General features: G+C 39.0%; 1 protein-coding gene across 1 annotated transcript in view; it reads left to right on the top strand.

The window, feature by feature from the left end:
* The window catches only part of MUC6 (mucin 6, oligomeric mucus/gel-forming), a 51,817-nt gene extending 33,608 nt beyond the window's left edge, over positions 1-18,209 (top strand). The window contains exons 17-35 of the mRNA XM_087928965.1: positions 1,794-1,926; positions 2,834-3,083; positions 3,272-3,324; positions 3,412-3,521; positions 5,688-5,839; positions 6,076-6,217; positions 6,745-6,855; positions 7,795-7,980; positions 8,773-9,012; positions 9,156-9,312; positions 9,931-10,068; positions 11,400-11,462; positions 11,709-11,744; positions 12,911-13,084; positions 14,976-15,020; positions 15,399-15,851; positions 16,338-16,796; positions 17,293-17,751; positions 18,187-18,209. Of these exons, the coding sequence (XP_087785091.1) occupies positions 1,794-1,926; positions 2,834-3,083; positions 3,272-3,324; positions 3,412-3,521; positions 5,688-5,839; positions 6,076-6,217; positions 6,745-6,855; positions 7,795-7,980; positions 8,773-9,012; positions 9,156-9,312; positions 9,931-10,068; positions 11,400-11,462; positions 11,709-11,744; positions 12,911-13,084; positions 14,976-15,020; positions 15,399-15,851; positions 16,338-16,796; positions 17,293-17,751; positions 18,187-18,209 (3,384 nt within the window). The remainder of the gene's footprint in view (positions 1-1,793; positions 1,927-2,833; positions 3,084-3,271; positions 3,325-3,411; positions 3,522-5,687; positions 5,840-6,075; positions 6,218-6,744; positions 6,856-7,794; positions 7,981-8,772; positions 9,013-9,155; positions 9,313-9,930; positions 10,069-11,399; positions 11,463-11,708; positions 11,745-12,910; positions 13,085-14,975; positions 15,021-15,398; positions 15,852-16,337; positions 16,797-17,292; positions 17,752-18,186) is intronic.
* Positions 18,210-19,873: the final 1,664 nt, after the last annotated feature.

Below are 19,873 nucleotides of genomic sequence, written 5' to 3'. Positions count from 1 at the left end.
TTTCCAGATTTATCTTAAATAATCTTTATCTGATTCATACACATTTTTAAGAGATCTAAGGAACCAAGGCCCCGGGCTACAAACCGAGAGACCGTGACATCCAGTCCCATCTTAGGCATGAAAGTCAGCTGGGTAACTTTGGTCCAGTCACAATCTCTCAGACCCAAAGGGCTGTTTTGTGGGAGAAATAGGAGGAGGAAGGAATATTATGTATGCTCGTTCATATTATGTATGTATGTTTGCTGCCTTAAGTTATTTATAATAATAATAAAGGTGGGATATAAATAAATTAGACAAGAGGGCAGAACAGAGGAATAGTAGGAATAATAACACTTTTAAAGAAGAGCATATAACAGCTATACCATTCCATCAAAGATGTCTCTGGAAATAAATGGGAAGAAATATAGTTGCATCAGGTCCATGCAGACTTACTTCTTCTCCTACGTGCTAGGATACGAACAATTTTCTGTGGCTTCTGATGTTACCCAGAGTCCCAAATATTAGGCAGAAGCAGGCCTTGGAAAGGAAGAAATTGACTACACTGGGTAGTCCAATAAATAATAGCATTGAGAGATGGAACAGAACCCTCCATTCCACTGGACATCGACTATAAAGTGTCTTTGAACTGATTTATGGCTTCTGTAAAATTCCAAACCATTTTAGTGATAAATGGCCTCTTTTTCTCCAAAGGCCAAGCCAGCTTTTTAAAGATCGTCAACTCATCCAAATAATGTTTCTCATCTTTTCTCTTTTCCCTTTCTTATAAAAAAATATGTTTAGTCAGAAAAAGACCCCATTGACTACTAGCATGTTCCCAGATAAATGGGTTTGGGATTGAAGCATAAAAGACTTGTTCTTTGTAATCTGGAATATCATATTATGACATGTGGATAATAAGGCAAATTTGTAATCCAGGCTAGAGAATTACCAAATTTGCTAGAGCACTTCAGGAAACAATGCATTTTTTTCTTACTTCAATTTGTACCACAGGGTGATGAGTTTATACTCAAGATAGATAATGTGAACTGATACACAATTTCTGTCTGAAACTGCTCAGCATTTGTTATACTTACATGACTTGTAGCTGTAAAATTCCAACAAAAAATAGTTCAAAGTGGGCAATTTATCTTACCTTCAGCGTTTTGCCAGAGTTCTCACCAAATATTGCTATACCAGGCTCTCCAATTCTTCATTCTTTGTAGCCCAGACTATAAATTTCCCTTATTCTCTTGATAAATTATTCCCCAAATAGACTCTCCAAATATATTTTATTGCTTTTATCGATTCTGTTTTTTAAAACTGTGGGTATACATTGCTGGGTGTTTAAAATTAGGTGTTTAGCCCTTTAGGAAACTGAGTCAGCAAAATTTGGTAGAAAATAACATTTTAAACTTCTGAATATTTGTGTATTTTCAGAATATGTGGAAAAAAAATAGCTGGTTCACATTACCAAAATGCGACAATGAGCCTTCTAATCTAAATTATAAGAAAGTCAATATTTTGCAGTATTTCAACTAATCTTTCATTTAGTGTGCCATTAGAACCCATAGACATAGTTTCATTTTCATACTCAATACCTTCTTCATTTTGGAATACAAAGTATTGTGCCTGTATTCCTCTGTGAAATGAGGACTTATATAAGGATATAGAACTGCTCTGGCAGTTTTCATTATTCAGTAACAAAATAAATTATACTAGCATGTTTCAGTGATATACACATGTATCTGAACTAGTTCTAGTGCTCCAGCATTCAAGATTTCTGATGTGACTGATAAAGTTCAACTTGCTTTCAGAGATGTCAATATCAAGCTTGTAACTATGAGGAGACATTTCCATATATTTGTTCTGTTCTGGGTTCCTATGCCCGTGAATGTGCATTAAAGGGAATATTTCTTTGGAACTGGCGCAATACAGTCGACAACTGCAGTAAGTAGCCTCCAGATTAGCTTAAACTGCAAGAATTCCCCACTTCGCTAAATAGTTTTAATATAGAGTGCTAAACTTACAGGTAGTCCTTGGCTTATGACCACAATTTAGCCCTGAATTTATGTTGCTAAGTGAGACATTTGTTAAAAGAGTTATGCCCCATTTTACAACTTTTCTTGCCATATTTGTTAAGCGAATCACTGCAGTTGTTAAATTAGTAGCATGGTTGTTAAATGGATTCCCCATTGACTTTGCTTGTCAGAAAGTCACAAAAGATGATCACATGACCCTCAAGGACACTGCAACCATCATAAATATGAACCAGTTGTCAAGCATCCAAATGTAAATCACGTGACCATGGGGATGTTGCAATGTTGGTCATAAGTCTGAAAAATGATCATAAGTCACTTTTTCCAGTGTCTTCGAATGGTCACCAAATGAACTGTTGTAAGTTGAGGGCTACCTGTAGCTGAACTAGTCTTGATAATCTAAGTAGTAATGGATCTTGCCACTCTTCTCATATAATCAAGAGTCATATTTGTTGTTCTCGTATTATCATGTCCACATTGAGCAGGTATTTGAGAAAACTACTGTCAGGATTCAAGGGTTCTCTGGGATGCTCCAACTCCTTTTCCAACAGAAGTCTAGCTAGGTTTACACCATGAATGAGCTTGTATACATAGTGTGCTAACACATTATGTCACTCCTTTCACCAGTAGTACAAACCCAGAAAACCGGAGCTTATTTAGTAAACTGTAATTAAATAATAATCTGAGCATGGTGTAAAGGGGAGATGTTGTATCACTGAATTTCCAAATATGTAACTACTGATTTCTTGTGAAAAGAGAAGCAGGGTCATTGAAAGGTTCTGACAATCCAAAGCTAATTGTGCTGTTTATGTCTGCAGCTGTGTCTTGTACTGGAAATCAGACATTCAGCTACAATGCAGAAGCTTGCGACCGGACATGCCTGTCCCTCTCCAGCAGAGAAATCGAATGTCATCCCACTGATGTGCCTATTGATGGCTGCAATTGCCCAAAAGGAACCTACCTGAACCACAAAAATGAGTGTGTCCAGAAATCTCAGTGTCCCTGCTATCTGAAAGGCAGAAAGATCATTCTGGCAGATCAATACACCATAATCGATGGAGCTACGTGGTAAGCATCGGTTGACACCTTTCTGTTAACATTTTTCCACATCAGTTGAAACATGGTTGTTGAACGCTAAACTGGTTCAAGAATAAAATTATATAGCTTCTCATAAATGATTCAGCTCAGACTTTGTGTATAACTTCTTGAATCTAAATATCTGTAAGAGCATTTTAATATACCTTTTCTTTTTCTAGCTACTGCATTAATGGAAATCTGACTTGTATTGGCAAACCAATGAACCTCTTAGGTATGGATCTCATTTTCTTTCCCAGAGTATCCTTTTCCCCTACATGACAGAAATATCGCATTATGCTTGTCTTATTTCTCTTTGCAGAAATCTGCAACCCCCCCAAGAATTACATTTCGTGTTCAGCCTCCTCAGGAAGCAAATATGGGGCTGCTTGTGCACCAACATGTCAAATGCTGGCCACTGGAACCAGCTGTGTGAGTCAATACATTTGTAATACTTAAAGGCTATCAAAAGCATGTGAGAGATTGCTGTAGCTGTATGATGGAGAGACTAGTTTCACTAATTCCTATGATGAAATGTCCTTCTAAAATGTTACCTCTTTGCAATCCAGTCTAAAGCTTGGCCCATGAAATGAAATGCATATTCTTGGAATATTGATAGCTTTGTGCAAAAGAAAATGTTCATAAATACAAAATAGCAGCAATATTTCCCAGGTATCTAAATAATCAAAGGAGAGAGCAGGATTATAAATTCTAGACATCACTGCTTTGGGACTGAAGTTGAACCCACAGTCCACTTAGTTGCTTATGGGTGATATGATTCTGATGTTGCACCAAATTAAAGGGACAAAAACCTTCCTGCAAAGGGTTAATATCAAAGGGGTTGTGGATGATGAGAGCTGTTTCATGTCGGAAGACTATAACTCTGTATTCACAAGCAAAGGAAATGAGAAATGTTCCGCCCATTTCCCATCCTATCACTGTAGCAGAAAAAGAATAAATCTACATCATGATAGCCACTATAGCCTGTTTATATGAATTTGAGGTTGCAGTTCTAAATATATTTGCAAATCTTTATTAGAATTAGAATTCTTTATTGGCCAAGTGTGATTGGACACACAAGGAATTTGTCTTTGGTGCATATGCTCTCAGTATACAGAAAAAGAAAAGACACATTCATCAAGAATCATAAGGTACAACACTTAATGATAGTCATAGGGTACAAATAATCAATCAAATAATACTAGAAAACATATAAATCGTAAGGATACAAGCAACAAAGTTACAGGCATACAGTCACAAGTGGGAGGGGATGGATGATAGGAGTGATGAGAAGATTAATAGTGATAGTAGTGCAGACTTTGTAAATAGTTGGACAGTGTGAGGGAATTATTTGTTTAAGCAGAGTGATGGTTTTCGGGAAAAAACTGTTCATGTGTCTAGTTGTTCTGGTGTGCAGTGCTCTATAGCATTGTTTTGAGGGTAGGAGTTGAAACAATTAATGTCCGAGATGTGAGGGATCTGTAAATATTTTCACAGCCCTTTTTTTGACTCGTGCAGTATACAGGTCCTCAATGGAAGGCAGGTTGGTAGCAATTGTTTCTTTCTGCAGTTCTAATTATCCTCTGAAGTCTGTGTCTGTCTAAATCCCTTTTGCTGGGACCAAGGTCCACTAAATTCAGTGGGTCGCACAAATAAGCATAATCACACTGTAAATCTCATTCCTCTAGTCTCAATATGTGCTCTCATTTTAGAGACTTAAGTTGGGACTCTATCTTCATAGTTTCAAAGCCACAATCTGATAGAAGTTTAAAATGTTATACTAGCCCAGGGAGACCCAGTTTCGAGTCCATCCTCAGCCACAGAAGTTCACTAGGTGACTTTGGGCCAGTCATTCCCTCTTGGGTCTACTTTCTTCACTGGATAGTGGAAAGGGAAAAGGGAAAGAGAAAGCACCTTGTACATTGCCTTGAGCTCTTGCAAAAGACAGAGTGGAAATCTAAGAAATAAAATAAACAATAAGTAACAAACAGACTAAAGCATAGGGATGAAGATGCTCTTTATAGGTTAACACAATGATGTGGAATTCATACAAGAATGTGGCCCAATGGTCCAACTATATGAAAGAGCTATTGTCAAGGAATTGTTTAAAAAGCACGCCTGGACCTCTACTTTTCTATCACCATCCCTTTTGCAGCTGGGGTAACATATAAAGAATATCACTTATTTTCACTGATGATCAATGGCTTCAATGACACCATGGTATCAATCAATTTTTGGACTGTTGAGTTGATTCACAGCTTTAAAATTAAGTTTCTTTTGGGAAAGGCTGCACGCATCCTTATAAAAATCTTAAAGCAGCATTTGGAAAACTGCTTACTTTTTAATTTCATAAAATCTAGTATCAGTCTTGTTATTGTGTTTTCTCAGACCAATTTGCCACATGTTTATAATAACACTATTTATTGCTATCATTTAACAGCTTAAAGCAACCATGGAGAAGTTGAATGTACTTAGTATTTTTTTTTTTAAATAGTAGTTCAGTAAAGCTACGTGCATCTGTGCTATGGGTACCTTTTGTTTTCCTTATGCTGTTCTTAGTATATGACAGAGTCTATATGCCTGCTTTTTTTTTAACAGATTCCTACCAAATGTGAATCCGGATGTGTTTGTGCACCTGGACTGTATGAAAAGCTAGATGGCACATGTGTGTCACCTGAGGAGTGTCCTTGTGAATATGGTGGCATTTCATATGAAAAAGGAGAAGAAATTAACACGGGGTGCCATACATGGTACAGTTTCTCATTCCAATCATTTGCATCCTTGGCCAATTCAATTAATAATTCATATGCCTAGGAAATGTCATACCTCCGCTTCTGTACAGTGAAGCTTCGCTAATCGAATATGTGAATGTAGAAAATAAAATTAGTGTCATAAAATTAGTGTCAAGGGAATTGCTTCCCCAAAGCGGCATGCAAACCTTTTAGCCATTTCAAATCTTTCTAAGAAGTTCTTTCTCTCTTATCAGTACCTGCACAAGAGGAAAATGGAAGTGCATTCAGAATTCCATGTGCTCTTCAACGTGTAGTCTCTACGGGGAAGGTCATATCACCTCCTTTGATGGACAGCACTTTGCATTTGATGGCAACTGCGAATACATATTAGCTATGGTATTTTCTCTTTTATTGTACCTCGCCCCCCTGTGGATAATGTCCTTAAAATATGGTAATTAGGTATGCTCATACTTTTAGAATAATTCAAGCCCTGTGCTCTGGAGTAAGCCCAGGTAGTCCTTGAGTTATAACCATTCGTTTAGTGACCATGCAAAGTTCCAACAGCACTGAAAAAAAGTGACTCACAACCAGTCCTTGCACTTAAAACTGCTGCAGCAGTTTCATAATCACATGATCAAAATGCAGGTGCTTGGCAATGGGCATGCATGTATGGCAGTTGTAGCATCCCAGCATCTTCTGACAGTCCTATAGCTAGAACCATATACTAGGAGACGTGGTTACCTAACCTGAACCTTACAGAAAGATATCCCTCATAGTGCAAAGCTCGATTAATATCATGGTTAGATCAAATATCCTTCAGTCTGCTTGGGTCTAGGATTCTAAAAGCCTAAGATTATTTCATTGCATGTGTTTTTGCTACCCTGAATAAACTAATTATTATCTGGCTGTGCATTCCCTCCTAGGATGGCTGTGACATGGCTAAATCCTCACATACTTTTAAAATAGTGACTGAAAATGTTGTCTGTGGAAATACTGGGGTCACGTGTTCCAGAGCAATCAAAGTCTATCTTGGGGTAAGAATATGCTATAGTTACTATTATGCATGAGGAAGAGTGTTGCCATGTTGAGTGAATGGGCAGAGACTTGAGAAAAGAGAGAAATACTATTTGTTTAGGGAGGAAGCTGAAAATACTAATCAGTGGTATATTTTAAATGACATTGTAGATCCACAAATCCCAGTGACTTGAACCACAGTCATACCCAACCAGGAGGTAGTTGTGGTGAGAAGTGTTTTTAAATCTTAGGTAGTGTGCAAGTTGATCTTTTTTTCCTTGACAAATCGGATCTGTTCCATGCAATATATGGGAAATGTAGAAAGAACTGATTATAGCAAATCAGATCCATCTAGCCTAATGCAGTCTATTCTATGCAGCAGCCTTTTCTTTCCATCTCCTATTTAATTGTCCCAAAGGTGCTTATATTTTATAAATAAGATATAAATACTTCCATTGTCAAAACTGAGGAAGCTTCTCGGAAAGGAAAATAAAGAAAGCCCAGTTGTCTTTTGAAAAAAAACATGTATTGGGTGACTGAGAATCTCCATAGACATTTTCCTATTTAATTCTTTTTTTATTGAAAGTCCCTAAGATTTAGTCTGATTTTTCTACACTCTGCAACTGAGCTGTGATCCCGCTCCTCATGCCCAGGCATATCCATCATTGCAACATATTCTCTCTTAGACTGGGGAGGTTGGGAAGGGTTTAAATCTGTAGTGGTATTCAGCAAGTTCTGACCAGTTCTGGAGAACCAGTAGCGGAAATTTTGAGTAGTTCGGAGAACCAGCAAATCCCACCTCTGACTGGAGATTTTACAGTATCCTTCCCCTGCTGTGCCCACCAAGCCACGCCCACAGAAGCGGTAGTAAAAAAAAAATTTGAATCCCACCACTGGTTTAAATGGAAATAGAAATGGACCTGAGACTATTTTTTCACTTCCATGTATTTTCTTGACAGAATCTGACGATCGTCATGGGAGATAAAACATTTAATGTTTATGGTAGCAATCCTCTGATACATTTCTTCATAGAAGAGAATACACTCCACCTGATTATTCAGATCACAATCCCTGGCAAATACAATATGACCTTGATCTGGAACAGGCACATGAATCTATTCATCAAGCTTTTCAGAGAAACAAAGGTAATGGAAAGTAGATACCCTGATAGATTTTTCAAGCTTACTTTGCCAGGGCAATAACACATGTATCCCAACATCATGCATTAAAAACCAAACCTTATCATTTGGGCATGCCTTCTTCTTCAACTCCCAGAAAATGAATTTCTGGTGGCATGTGTATAAAGTTGAATAAGTAATCCCATATCATGATATGTTCTTCTAGATATCATAAGATGAAAGCAGAAATCAAGCAGGTGCAATTGCTGATTTCACACACCATGCTAAAGCTTTTGTTTTTCTTTGTTTTTTTGCTTTAGCCTAGCATTGTGTGTGTGCGGATCTAGTGATTTTCAAATCATAGCGTTTGGCATGGTGTTGTGATCAATGCTACTATGGCTTGGTTTGCACTTAACAAATCCATAGCATAGTGCAGTTTGGAAGAGCTATCTAGCATTCATTTTCTAGGATTATATTTTTAAAGGCCCGTCCAACACATAGGCATGTTTTCTCTGTTCAGAATTACCTACAGTTTTATTTGTAAGAGAAGAAAGACACAGCTTCCCATATTTTTTTCCCTCTATGAAAGGAAGCAACAGGTAATCGTAATTTGAAACAAATAAATAGATGACTAAAAGGGAAATTGGCCAATTTCTCTTGTCTCCTCTGCTGCTGCCACTGGCTATTATCTGCACAACCTGAAATTATCAGTGTCTCTTTTGCATCTATGAAAAGATATGTATTTTATGGGTCAATGCATTTTCCACAAATGATTTATATATATATATATTATTATTTTATTTTTTTTAAAAAAACTAGAATCATCTTTGTGGCTTATGCGGTAATTACAATGGCAATGTAAAAGATGATTTTGAAACACGGAGTAAATACCTAGCTTCCAACGAATTTGTGTTTGTGAATTCCTGGAAAGATAATCCTCTCTGTGGAGATGTGTCCTTCGCAGCTGATCCCTGTACCAAGAACCCCTATCGCAAAGCGTGGGCGGAGAAACAATGCTCTATTATCAATAGTCCAGTATTTGCCGCCTGTCACAATAAGGTAAATGACTGAATGGGTACCTCTTTAATATATCTTGTGCCTCCATTTTTCTTACTATTGTTACTGGCTGGCCTTTGTTAAACACAAGGATTAGCTTTTCTAAAACAACTGTTTTCAAACTAACTTTTTGTTCCCTGCTTCAGGTGTACCGGATGTCTTACTATGAATCTTGTGTCCGGGACTCATGTGGATGTGACAGTGGAGGAGATTGTGAATGCATGTGCGATACCATTGCAGTCTATGCAAAAGCTTGCTTAGACGCTGGTGTCTGCATTGACTGGAGAACCCCTGACTTCTGCCGTAAGTTTCTTCTTGAAAAAAGAAAGTTGAAATTCTTTCAAGTTTCCTGAAGAGCAAGTTCAAAATCTTCGCTCTCTTTTCAGATTGTTGCATAGTATCTCTGAATTAAAAAGGAAAGTTATTAAAATAGAGAAATGTTTGGTATAACTAGAACACAGGTTATCCAGCTCACAGGCTAACTGGGGCTTCCTATTAAGGTCAATTGTGCTAGACAACTTCGAGCACAGACTGTTTGTTTTTTGTATCAGTCTTTACAAAGCTTCAGAAAGCCATTAATTATCTTCTATGTGCAATTGCAGGCAAAGGAAACTCACCAGGATACAAACATTCTTTAGCTCCAAGGAACATTTTGACAATGCTAAAAGTGTATACATTAAAACATGATTTGGAGCGAGTTGTAAAATCCACTGGTGGTTAATTTATTTTAAATTTAATTCTGTACAGATCTCTATGTATCAGAGATCAGCTTGTCAGCTTGATGGTCAACCTGATTTTCTCATCCTAAGGGGACGACAGAACATTGGCATCACTATTATAATTCATTATCTGTCTATATGAGCTTGTGAATAAGTGATTTCTGTGATCTACTGAATAATAATTTTCTTTATTTACTTTTAGCTGTATACTGTGACTACTTGAACACCCATAAGAGGATTGGCATGGGTTATAGTTATGTCAATGAAGTAAACTGCACTTGGCATTATCGCCCCTGTAAATGTCAAAATATGTTACCAGTAACAGAAGTCAACGTGGAAGGTAAAATAAGATAGTTTGCCTTTTTCAGACTACAAACTGCATTAGCCAAGGGTGTAGCAATTGTATCCCATGAATGATGGCCCATGAAGTCTCTTTTCCACTACTTTTTCTTGAAATTTGCCACCAGATATAATTCCAGAGACATCCAAATATTTAGAGCAATTTCCTTAAATTCATCTTATGGCACTGATTTTGTGACTATGCTCAGCTTGTCTCAGTTCTGAACACTGAATTTTTCAAACAACTGTAGTTGAAGTTTATGAGGCTTGAATAAAAAAAGATCTGAACTTGCTAATATTAAGAATAATAGATATAATAATAATATTAAGAGAATGCTGGCTTCTTCAAATAATTTGTCCACAAAAATCTACTGAAATAGATCCCATCTTACAATAATGATCTCTATCTTTTCCAGACTGTGGAAACAACTAATCAACTTCACTTTTGGTATCCTGTCATCAATATTAGAAGTTTAATTAATAGTTAAAACAGTATATAACTGCAATATTTAAAGAGAAACATTAATCTTGCAACAGTCAAATAGTCTAGGTTCTGATGAAACAAAGCTAGCAGAAACTAAGAAAGTTACAATTTTTTTAAAAAATGGTCTATATTTTTCAGAATATTGGATGGGAAAGTTATAGATTTAGACTTAGAATAATTTTATTGTCACTTTAAATGTATGCTAATTGACATACATTAAAATGAAATTTCATTGCATACAGCTCCAAAAGGGTCTCCATCTCCAATATACAGCAAATAAACAGGGCCAAAGTAAATAAATAAATACAAAATTACGCATATACCCACATATATTAAATGACATGGAAAAACAACAGTCTAGTTTGGATGTATACATGTATGTGAGAAGAAAAATGAATCTTGCAAGTTTACCAGACGGATGGCATAGCGAACAAAGCTGTTACAGAATTGGGTAGTCCTGCTGGAAATACTTTGAAACCTCCTCTCAGAGGGGAACAACAGAAACGGACCATGAAGTGGGTGTGTGGGGTCTCTAACAATGCTTTGAGCATTAAGCACAAAGCACTTATAAACAGTGTCCTGAATAACAGGAAGCGAGCTTCCTATAATCTTATCAGCTGTCCTTACCACTCTCTGTATGGACTTTCTTTCTGAGGCACTGCAGCCACCAAACCAAACAGTGATGCAGTTTGCTAAAATTTGTTATGGGCCCAAATTTGGAAAGGTGTGATAGTTAATTGTCCAAGGCTCATTTACAAATATTAGTAATCTCTTAATTCTTATTTCAAAACCAGTTTTTAGCTAAAAGAATGCATAATGTTAAAGATGTATTTTACTCTTTCTTTCAGGCTGCTACAACTGTTCACATGAAGAGTACTATGATTCAAAACAGAAAACCTGCGTACCCTGTGGTAAGAAAAGAGCTCCAGTTTTAAATAACAACCTCTATGTTCAGAAATGTTCTTCAAGTCTATCCAGCTTTACTGATTTATTATGAACATGTTGTAAGGAATACACCTTAATCAGCTCTTAAACACTTACTTTTGTTGGTATATCTGCTTATTATGATATGTGATAATTTAGAAAATATAAGCAATATATTTTCACAATACAAAACATTTTATAGTTTATATTTCACTTATGCTTTCTTTTCACAGAACAGCCACCTACCACCACTCCAACAACTGTAACAGGTAAATTTAAAATATTGGTATTTTAAGTGTAGGTTATTGTACTTTTTCTTTTTCTGTATTCCTATGATTTTCTACGTCTATTTTGAGAGAAATATGTGGGGTCCATAACCTGGGCAAAATGACTGAAACATGCATCAGGGACATCCCAAAAAGCAACTAGACTTTGTTTTCTCCTTGAAGATGTTTCACTTCTCATCCAAGACACTTCTTCAGTTCTGACTGAATGGGGAATGGAAAGATTTATATTCCTTGTAGTGATCTGGTCTTTAACAGAATCATTGAGGCTACTTGGTGGTAGTATTGTGGCTTGCCAGTGGCATTGTCCTTCAGTAGTTGTAGGAAATAGGAGAATTTTTTTCCTATAACTGCTGGTAGGATCTGTACCATCTACATTTGAAAGACAAAGGTCACTTTTTTGAACAGCAAAGTCCAGATTCTGAACAGAGAGGACCACTGGTTTGAAAGAAAGGTTCAAAAAGACCTTCTACATTAAAACTGATCTTAACTATGACACCACCTATCTCCTGTTTACAACACAGTCCTTTCAGGTTCCACACTTACTTGAATTCTGATTTAGGTGATCCTAAAGGCACGGATAAGGCCCCATGTGGCCTTGAAGTGAAATTTTCATGGAAAAAAACCAAGAAAGTCCAATTGTGTTTTGAAAAAGCATCTTTGGGACAACCATGGCCTGAATAACTGATAATCTCCCAGACATGCTTCAGAAACATTCAGAAATGACTCAGCCAGACATTTTCCTGATACACCCCCAATTTACAAACATTGAAAAATCCTGATTTTTTTTAGTGCTGAATTTCAGCTGGAAACTGTTAAAACAATAATATAAGGTTTGATTTGGTTTGGTTTGGTTTGGTTTGCAAAAGAAGTGGTACCATAGGTATGTGATGGTTATCCCAAAGGGGATTTGGCTAACAAACTCAAATGTATAATAAATGCAGATGTCTCCAAATAAGGAGAGAGAGTACCAAATCTCTACTCTCTTTATGGCAACATCATTATATTACTATCGTTCCTCTTATACTCTCCCAGGGAAAGGAACCCTAATTCTGAATTATACAAGGTGTCAATAGTTTTCCCTTTCTCCTTTTCATTTCAAACTTTACATAAGTCTAACCCTATTTTTTTAATGTGTTATGTTTTTGCAGCAACCACGATCCCACCACACACCATAAGGACACCGGAAACTACAGTAACTTCATCTCCTTCTACAGTATCAAAAACCACTGGCATCCCAGAATCTTCAATATCAAGCACTTTGAAGATCACTTCCACTACCATGATTCCTCACACCAGCACTATAGTGTCTACGCATTTTACTGGTATGTCATTCCCCAAAGCCATACAACAGTGGTCTCAACTGCACCTTTAAAGAACTAGCACATATCTCCAAACATTCTCTACATTCCCAATTGTGTTTGTCAATTTTAAGTCAATCTGGATTGGTCATCAAGACCAGAGGTTTAGTCTTCTGAGCTTCTAGACACATTCTGGTGAGAGAGAAGTATCCTAAGGATGGGTTCCAGCACTAGTCTGAAAGCTTGGAAGATTAAACCTCTGGTCCCAGTAACTGACACAGATTGGATCTTGGAACATTATCCCAGGACACATACTGTATATGTGCTCTGCTGTTCCATTAACTCACATGTACATGTAATGGTGGGTTAGTGAGTTTATTAATATTCCCCAGCAATTCCCTTCACTAAAAACCCCAAACTGTCCCAATTAAGTCTCATGCAAAGCAGATCCATGCTAGTCCATAGAGCAATGGCCAATGAGTCCATAAGGCACATGAAACTTACCCAAACAAGAAAAATCCACTAGGCAAAATTAAATCTACAATACAAGAAGGCTCTTGAAAAAGAAAAGTCGAGTTCACAAGGCACAATACAAAGTCAAGGCACAGGGTCAATGCAAAGCAAGGCTGGAATCACAACAACCAGAAAACATATAGCTAAGAAACGTACACATTGTTCCCAGCATCGTCTCCATCAGTCTGCTGTACTAAATAGCCAGCTTCTGGTGCAGTCCATCAATAGGGACAATGCTATCTCCTTGTGAGTAATCAGGCTGATCTTTGCTGTTCCTGCCTTACATGTTCTTGCATCAGGGGCAAAAGGCAGTACCTCCTCCTCCTCACTAACTGACTGCAGCTGCATGATTTTCCCACCTGAAGTCTCAGGACTGTCCTGCTGCAGCTGTAATTCAGCTAAATCACTCTCAGCCAGCTGCTTGGAGCGGTTGATCAACTCCCCTCCTGAAATGCCTGGGACTGGTTGATCCTCCTCTGAACTAACATCTGGAGAAGCATCACTGTGCTGTCAATACAATAAAGAAACTTTGTATGGAAGTCTTTGAAGCGTTTAACTACTTGTTTCTATATTCAGCTAGAAAATTAGAGAGACAGCACAATGAAAAGATAGTTATCTTCATCCCATAACAATACAGCAAAGGGAAGACTCCAGCACAATGCTGGGGTCCAAGCAAGAATGAACAAAGCTCCCCGCAACCCACCAGAGGTCAATTCAGTGACCAATCAGGATTACAGATGTGACCACATGACATGAACTACATCTCCCATGAGGCATTCCCTTAAGGAGACAGCTGTCATTCCCAAACTAACTAACTATATACTATTTAACCAGCACAATCACACTGCCTTCATTCATGAATACCAATCTACTCTATATCAACTTTTGCAACTTTTACACATGCGATTACAATTAGCTCCCTTCAAACACACCCGTACCAAAGGCATACAGAAAAATCACCCCATTATATGAATATGACCAAAGCAATTCATGTGATCACAGTTATAACAATGAAATGGTCAGTTTCCCATTTTAATGACTTGTTTATTAAAAAAATATTAAAACACACTGTACTTTGAATTGGCATAAAAAGTTTGGGAAGTATAATGCTGATCTTATTGATGTCACAGCAGTCAAAAAGCAAAACTTATTTATTTGAGAATCTTTCCATTTTTAATTAAATACAACTTTTAAAGATCATAACTTAGTGAATTAATTCTCAACCTTAGCAACTGAAAAATATATGGACATCAATTCCCAGAATTTTCCAACCAACAGGCTATCTAGGAAATTCTGGAAGATCATACTTTTTAAAATTGTGAAATATTGCAAGTACACTTAGTGGTTATTGAATACTTTGGTACCAAAATATACTTTATCTTTTCCAATTCACCTTTTTCAGAAAGCTCAGAAACAACATTAAAACCTACATCATCCATTTCAACAGGTAAGAATCATATCACAAGAAGCTATAATTTTCAAATGACTATACCTTAGAGATTTAATAGATAAATTAGTTTTTTTGCTATAACAGCTTCCTCAACAAGGAGAAGTAGCACACCAAAAACAACAGTAACAACTTCATTGTCAGTAACAACAAGAACTACTGAATCAGCAAAAACCACCACATATGAACCAATAATAACACCAGTGACAATTCACCAAGAACGCCCAACTATTCCAACACAACAATCAATTATTAATAAAACAAGTACAACCAGTACATTAACATCACAATATACAAGTGAGTAAAAAACAAAAAGAAATTTCAGAATTCTGTAAGGGTATCCAACAAAATTAATTTTATTTTTTGCCTCCACTATAGCTTCCATACCTGTTACAAGCATCCTTATAAGAAGCACCCAAGAAACTTCATCAGCTCCTACCTCAAAGACCACAGAATCAACCCAGACTGCAACCACTCCAATACCAAAAACCACAACAGAAACATCTCCTGTTACTCTGCCCACCTCTACCTCCACAAAATCGACACCAAGTAGTACACCTATTCCAACAACCATAACCTCCACCCAAACCACCGCCACCCCCATCACACTGACCATTTCTACAAGCAGCACACCTCTCCCAACAACTTCAACGGTAACTCCCACAACAAGTCCCATTTCCACCAGTAGCCACATCACCACGCCTACAACTACCACTCCCACCACCTCAATATCCAGCAGCACTATTACACACACCTCCCCTACAACATCCCTTACCACTAGTACACAGCCGCCTTCGACCTCAATGACAACACCAATAAAGAGCACCAGTGGTAAGTTGAGATGTTTGGTTTAGCAACTCTGTCAACTATGTTGCTCTGATGTGGCCATCACATGTTGTGTCTCCTGGCTGCTCTTTTGAGGCATGCTACAATTGTGCAAAAAAGAAAGGGTACAGCAATATTCCTGGGTTGGTCAGCTGCTCGATAATATCCCTCTCTTCATAGTGCACTTGCCAGACATTAAATATCACTCAATTGTCCTCTTTTACACTCCCATCATTCACTCCCTCCCTCCCTCCATCAGTCACTAACTGACTGCCTCCCAACTCCACTCCCTCCCTTCTGATCTCTCCCATTGCCTCCCTCCCTTCCATCTTGAAACAGAAACACTAGAAACCAAATTGGCACTTTCTAAACCACCAAACATATAAATCCAATTATACTATGCCAAGCAAATTTATTTACATGGTATCCTTACAACTACAGATTCCAACACTACATTGCCTTGATACTACCGGTATTTCTTCTCTCTTGCAGCTTCAACACATGAAATGCCATCAAGCCATAGGACCCCATCATTGTCATCTATTTCGCCATCTTCTACTTCGAGGACCACGGAATCAACCCAGACTGCAACCACTCCAATACCAAAAACCACAACAGAAACATCTCCTGTTACTTTGCCCACCTCTACTTCCACAAAATCAACACCAAGTAGTACACCTATTCCAACAACCATAACCTCCACCCAAACCACCACCACACCTATCACACTGACCATTTCTACAAGCAGCACACCTCTCCCAACAACTTCAACGGTAACTCCCACAACAAGTCCCGTTTCCACCAGTAGCCACATCACCACGCCTACAACTACCACTCCCACCACCTCAATACCCAGCAGCACTATTACACACACCTCCCCTACAACATCCCTTACCACTAGTATGCAGCCTCCTTCAACCTCAATGACGACACCAATAAAGAGCACCAGTGGTAAGTTGAGATGTTTGGTTTTACAACTCTGCCAACCATTCTGCTCTGATGTGGCCTTTCAGACATCACATGTTGTGTCTCCTCACCTCTCTTTTGAGGCATGCTACAATTGTGTGAAAAAGTAAGGGTACACCAATATTCCTATTTGGTTAGCTGCTTCTTAATATCCCTCCCTTCATAGTGTACTTGCCAGATCTTAAATATCACTCACTTGTCCTCTTGTACACTCCCATCATTCACTCCCTCCCTCCCTCCCTCCATCACTGACTGACTGACTGCCTCCCAACTCCCCTCCCTCCCTTCTGATCTCTCCCATTCCCTCCCACCTTCCATCTTGCCACAGGAACACTAGAAACCAAATTGGCACTTTCTAAACCACCAACCATATAAATCCGATTATACTATGCCAAGCAAACTTATTTACGCGGTATCCTTACAACTACAGATTCCAATACAACGTTGCCTTGATATTACCTGTATTTCATCTCTCTTGCAGCTTCAACACATGAAATGCCATCAAGCCATAGGACCCCATCATTGTCATCCATTTCGCCATCTTCTACTTCGAGGACCACAGAATCAACCCAGACTGCAACCACTCCAATACCAAAAACCACAACAGAAACATCTCCTGTTACTCTGCCCACCTCTACCTCCACAAAATTGACCCCAAGTAGTACGCCTATCCCAACAACCATAACCTCCACCCAAACCACCACCACACCCATCACACTGACCATTTCTACAAGCAGCACACCTCTCCCAACAACTCCAACGGTAACTCCCACAACAAGTCCCGTTTCCACCAGTAGCCACATCACCACGCCTACAACTACCACTCCCACCACCTCAATACCCAGCAGCACTATTACACACACCTCCCCTACAACATCCCTTACCACTAGTACACAGCCGCCTTCGACCTCAATGACAACACCAATAAAGAGCACCAGTGGTAAGTTGAGATGTTTGGTTTAGCAACTCTGTCAACTATGTTGCTCTGATGTGGCCATCACATGTTGTGTCTCCTGGCTGCTCTTTTGAGGCATGCTACAATTGTGCAAAAAAGAAAGGGTACAGCAATATTCCTGGGTTGGTCAGCTGCTCGATAATATCCCTCTCTTCATAGTGCACTTGCCAGACATTAAATGTCACTCACTTGTCCTCTTTTACACTCCCATCATTCACTCCCTCCCTCCCTCCATCAGTCACTAACTGACTGCCTCCCAACTCCACTCCCTCCCTTCTGATCTCTCCCATTGCCTCCCTCCCTTCCATCTTGAAACAGAAACACTAGAAACCAAATTGGCACTTTCTAAACCACCAAACATATAAATCCAATTATACTATGCCAAGCAAATTTATTTACATGGTATCCTTACAACTACAGATTCCAACACTACATTGCCTTGATACTACCGGTATTTCTTCTCTCTTGCAGCTTCAACACATGAAATGCCATCAAGCCATAGGACCTCATCATTGTCATCCATTTCGCCATCTTCTACTTCGAGGACCACGGAATCAACCCAGACTGCAACCACTCCAATACCAAAAACCACAACAGAAACATCTCCTGTTACTTTGCCCACCTCTACTTCCACAAAATCAACACCAAGTAGTACACCTATTCCAACAACCATAACCTCCACCCAAACCACCACCACACCTATCACACTGACCATTTCTACAAGCAGCACACCTCTCCCAACAACTCCAACGGTAACTCCCACAACAAGTCCCGTTTCCACCAGTAGCCACATCACCACGCCTACAACTACCACTCCCACCACCTCAATACCCAGCAGCACTATTACACACACCTCCCCTACAACCTCCCTTACCACTAGTACACAGCCGCCTTCGACCTCAATGACGACACCAATAAAGAGCACCAGTGGTAAGTTGAGATGTTTGGTTTTACAACTCTGTCAACCATTCTGCTCTGATGTGGCCTTTCAGACATCACATGTTGTGTCTCCTCACCTCTCTTTTGAGGCATGCTACAATTGTGTGAAAAAGTAAGGGTACACCAATATTCCTATTTGGTTAGCTGCTTCTTAATATCCCTCCCTTCATAGTGTACTTGCCAGATCTTAAATATCACTCACTTGTCCTCTTTTATACTCCCATCATTCACTCCCTCCCTCCCTCCCTCCATCACTAACTGACTGACTGCCTCCCAACTCCCCTCCCTCCCTTCTGATCTCTCCCATTCCCTCCCACCTTCCATCTTGCCACAGGAACACTAGAAACCAAATTGGCACTTTCTAAACCACCAACCATATAAATCCGATTATACTATGCCAAGCAAACTTATTTACGCGGTATCCTTACAACTACAGATTCCAATACAACGTTGCCTTGATATTACCTGTATTTCATCTCTCTTGCAGCTTCAACACATGAAATGCCATCAAGCCATAGGACCCCATCATTGTCATCCATTTCGCCATCTTCTACTTCGAGGACCACAGAATCAACCCAGACTGCAACCACTCCAATACCAAAAACCACAACAGAAACATCTCCTGTTACTCTGCCCACCTCTACCTCCACAAAATCGACCCCAAGTAGTACACCTATCCCAACAACCATAACCTCCACCCAAACCACCACCACACCCATCACACTGACCATATCTACAAGCAGCACACCTCTCCCAACAACTCCAACGGTAACTCCCACAACAAGTCCCGTTTCCACCAGTAGCCACATCACCACACCTACAACTACCACTCCCACCACCTCAATACCCAGCAGCACTATTACACACACCTCCCCTACAACATCCCTTACCACTAGTACACAGCCGCCTTCGACCTCAATGACAACACCAATAAAGAGCACCAGTGGTAAGTTGAGATGTTTGGTTTAGCAACTCTGTCAACTATGTTGCTCTGATGTGGCCATCACATGTTGTGTCTCCTGGCTGCTCTTTTGAGGCATGCTACAATTGTGCAAAAAAGAAAGGGTACAGCAATATTCCTGGGTTGGTCAGCTGCTCGATAATATCCCTCTCTTCATAGTGCACTTGCCAGACATTAAATGTCACTCACTTGTCCTCTTTTACACTC

The sequence above is a fragment of the Pseudonaja textilis genome, chromosome 1 (genome assembly GCF_049901715.1).
Source record: "Pseudonaja textilis isolate UNSWEBS1 chromosome 1, rPseTex1.2, whole genome shotgun sequence".
Taxonomy (NCBI): domain Eukaryota; kingdom Metazoa; phylum Chordata; class Lepidosauria; order Squamata; family Elapidae; genus Pseudonaja; species Pseudonaja textilis.
Note: the sequence above shows the minus strand (reverse complement) of the source record. Positions and strands in the feature narration are given on the sequence as shown.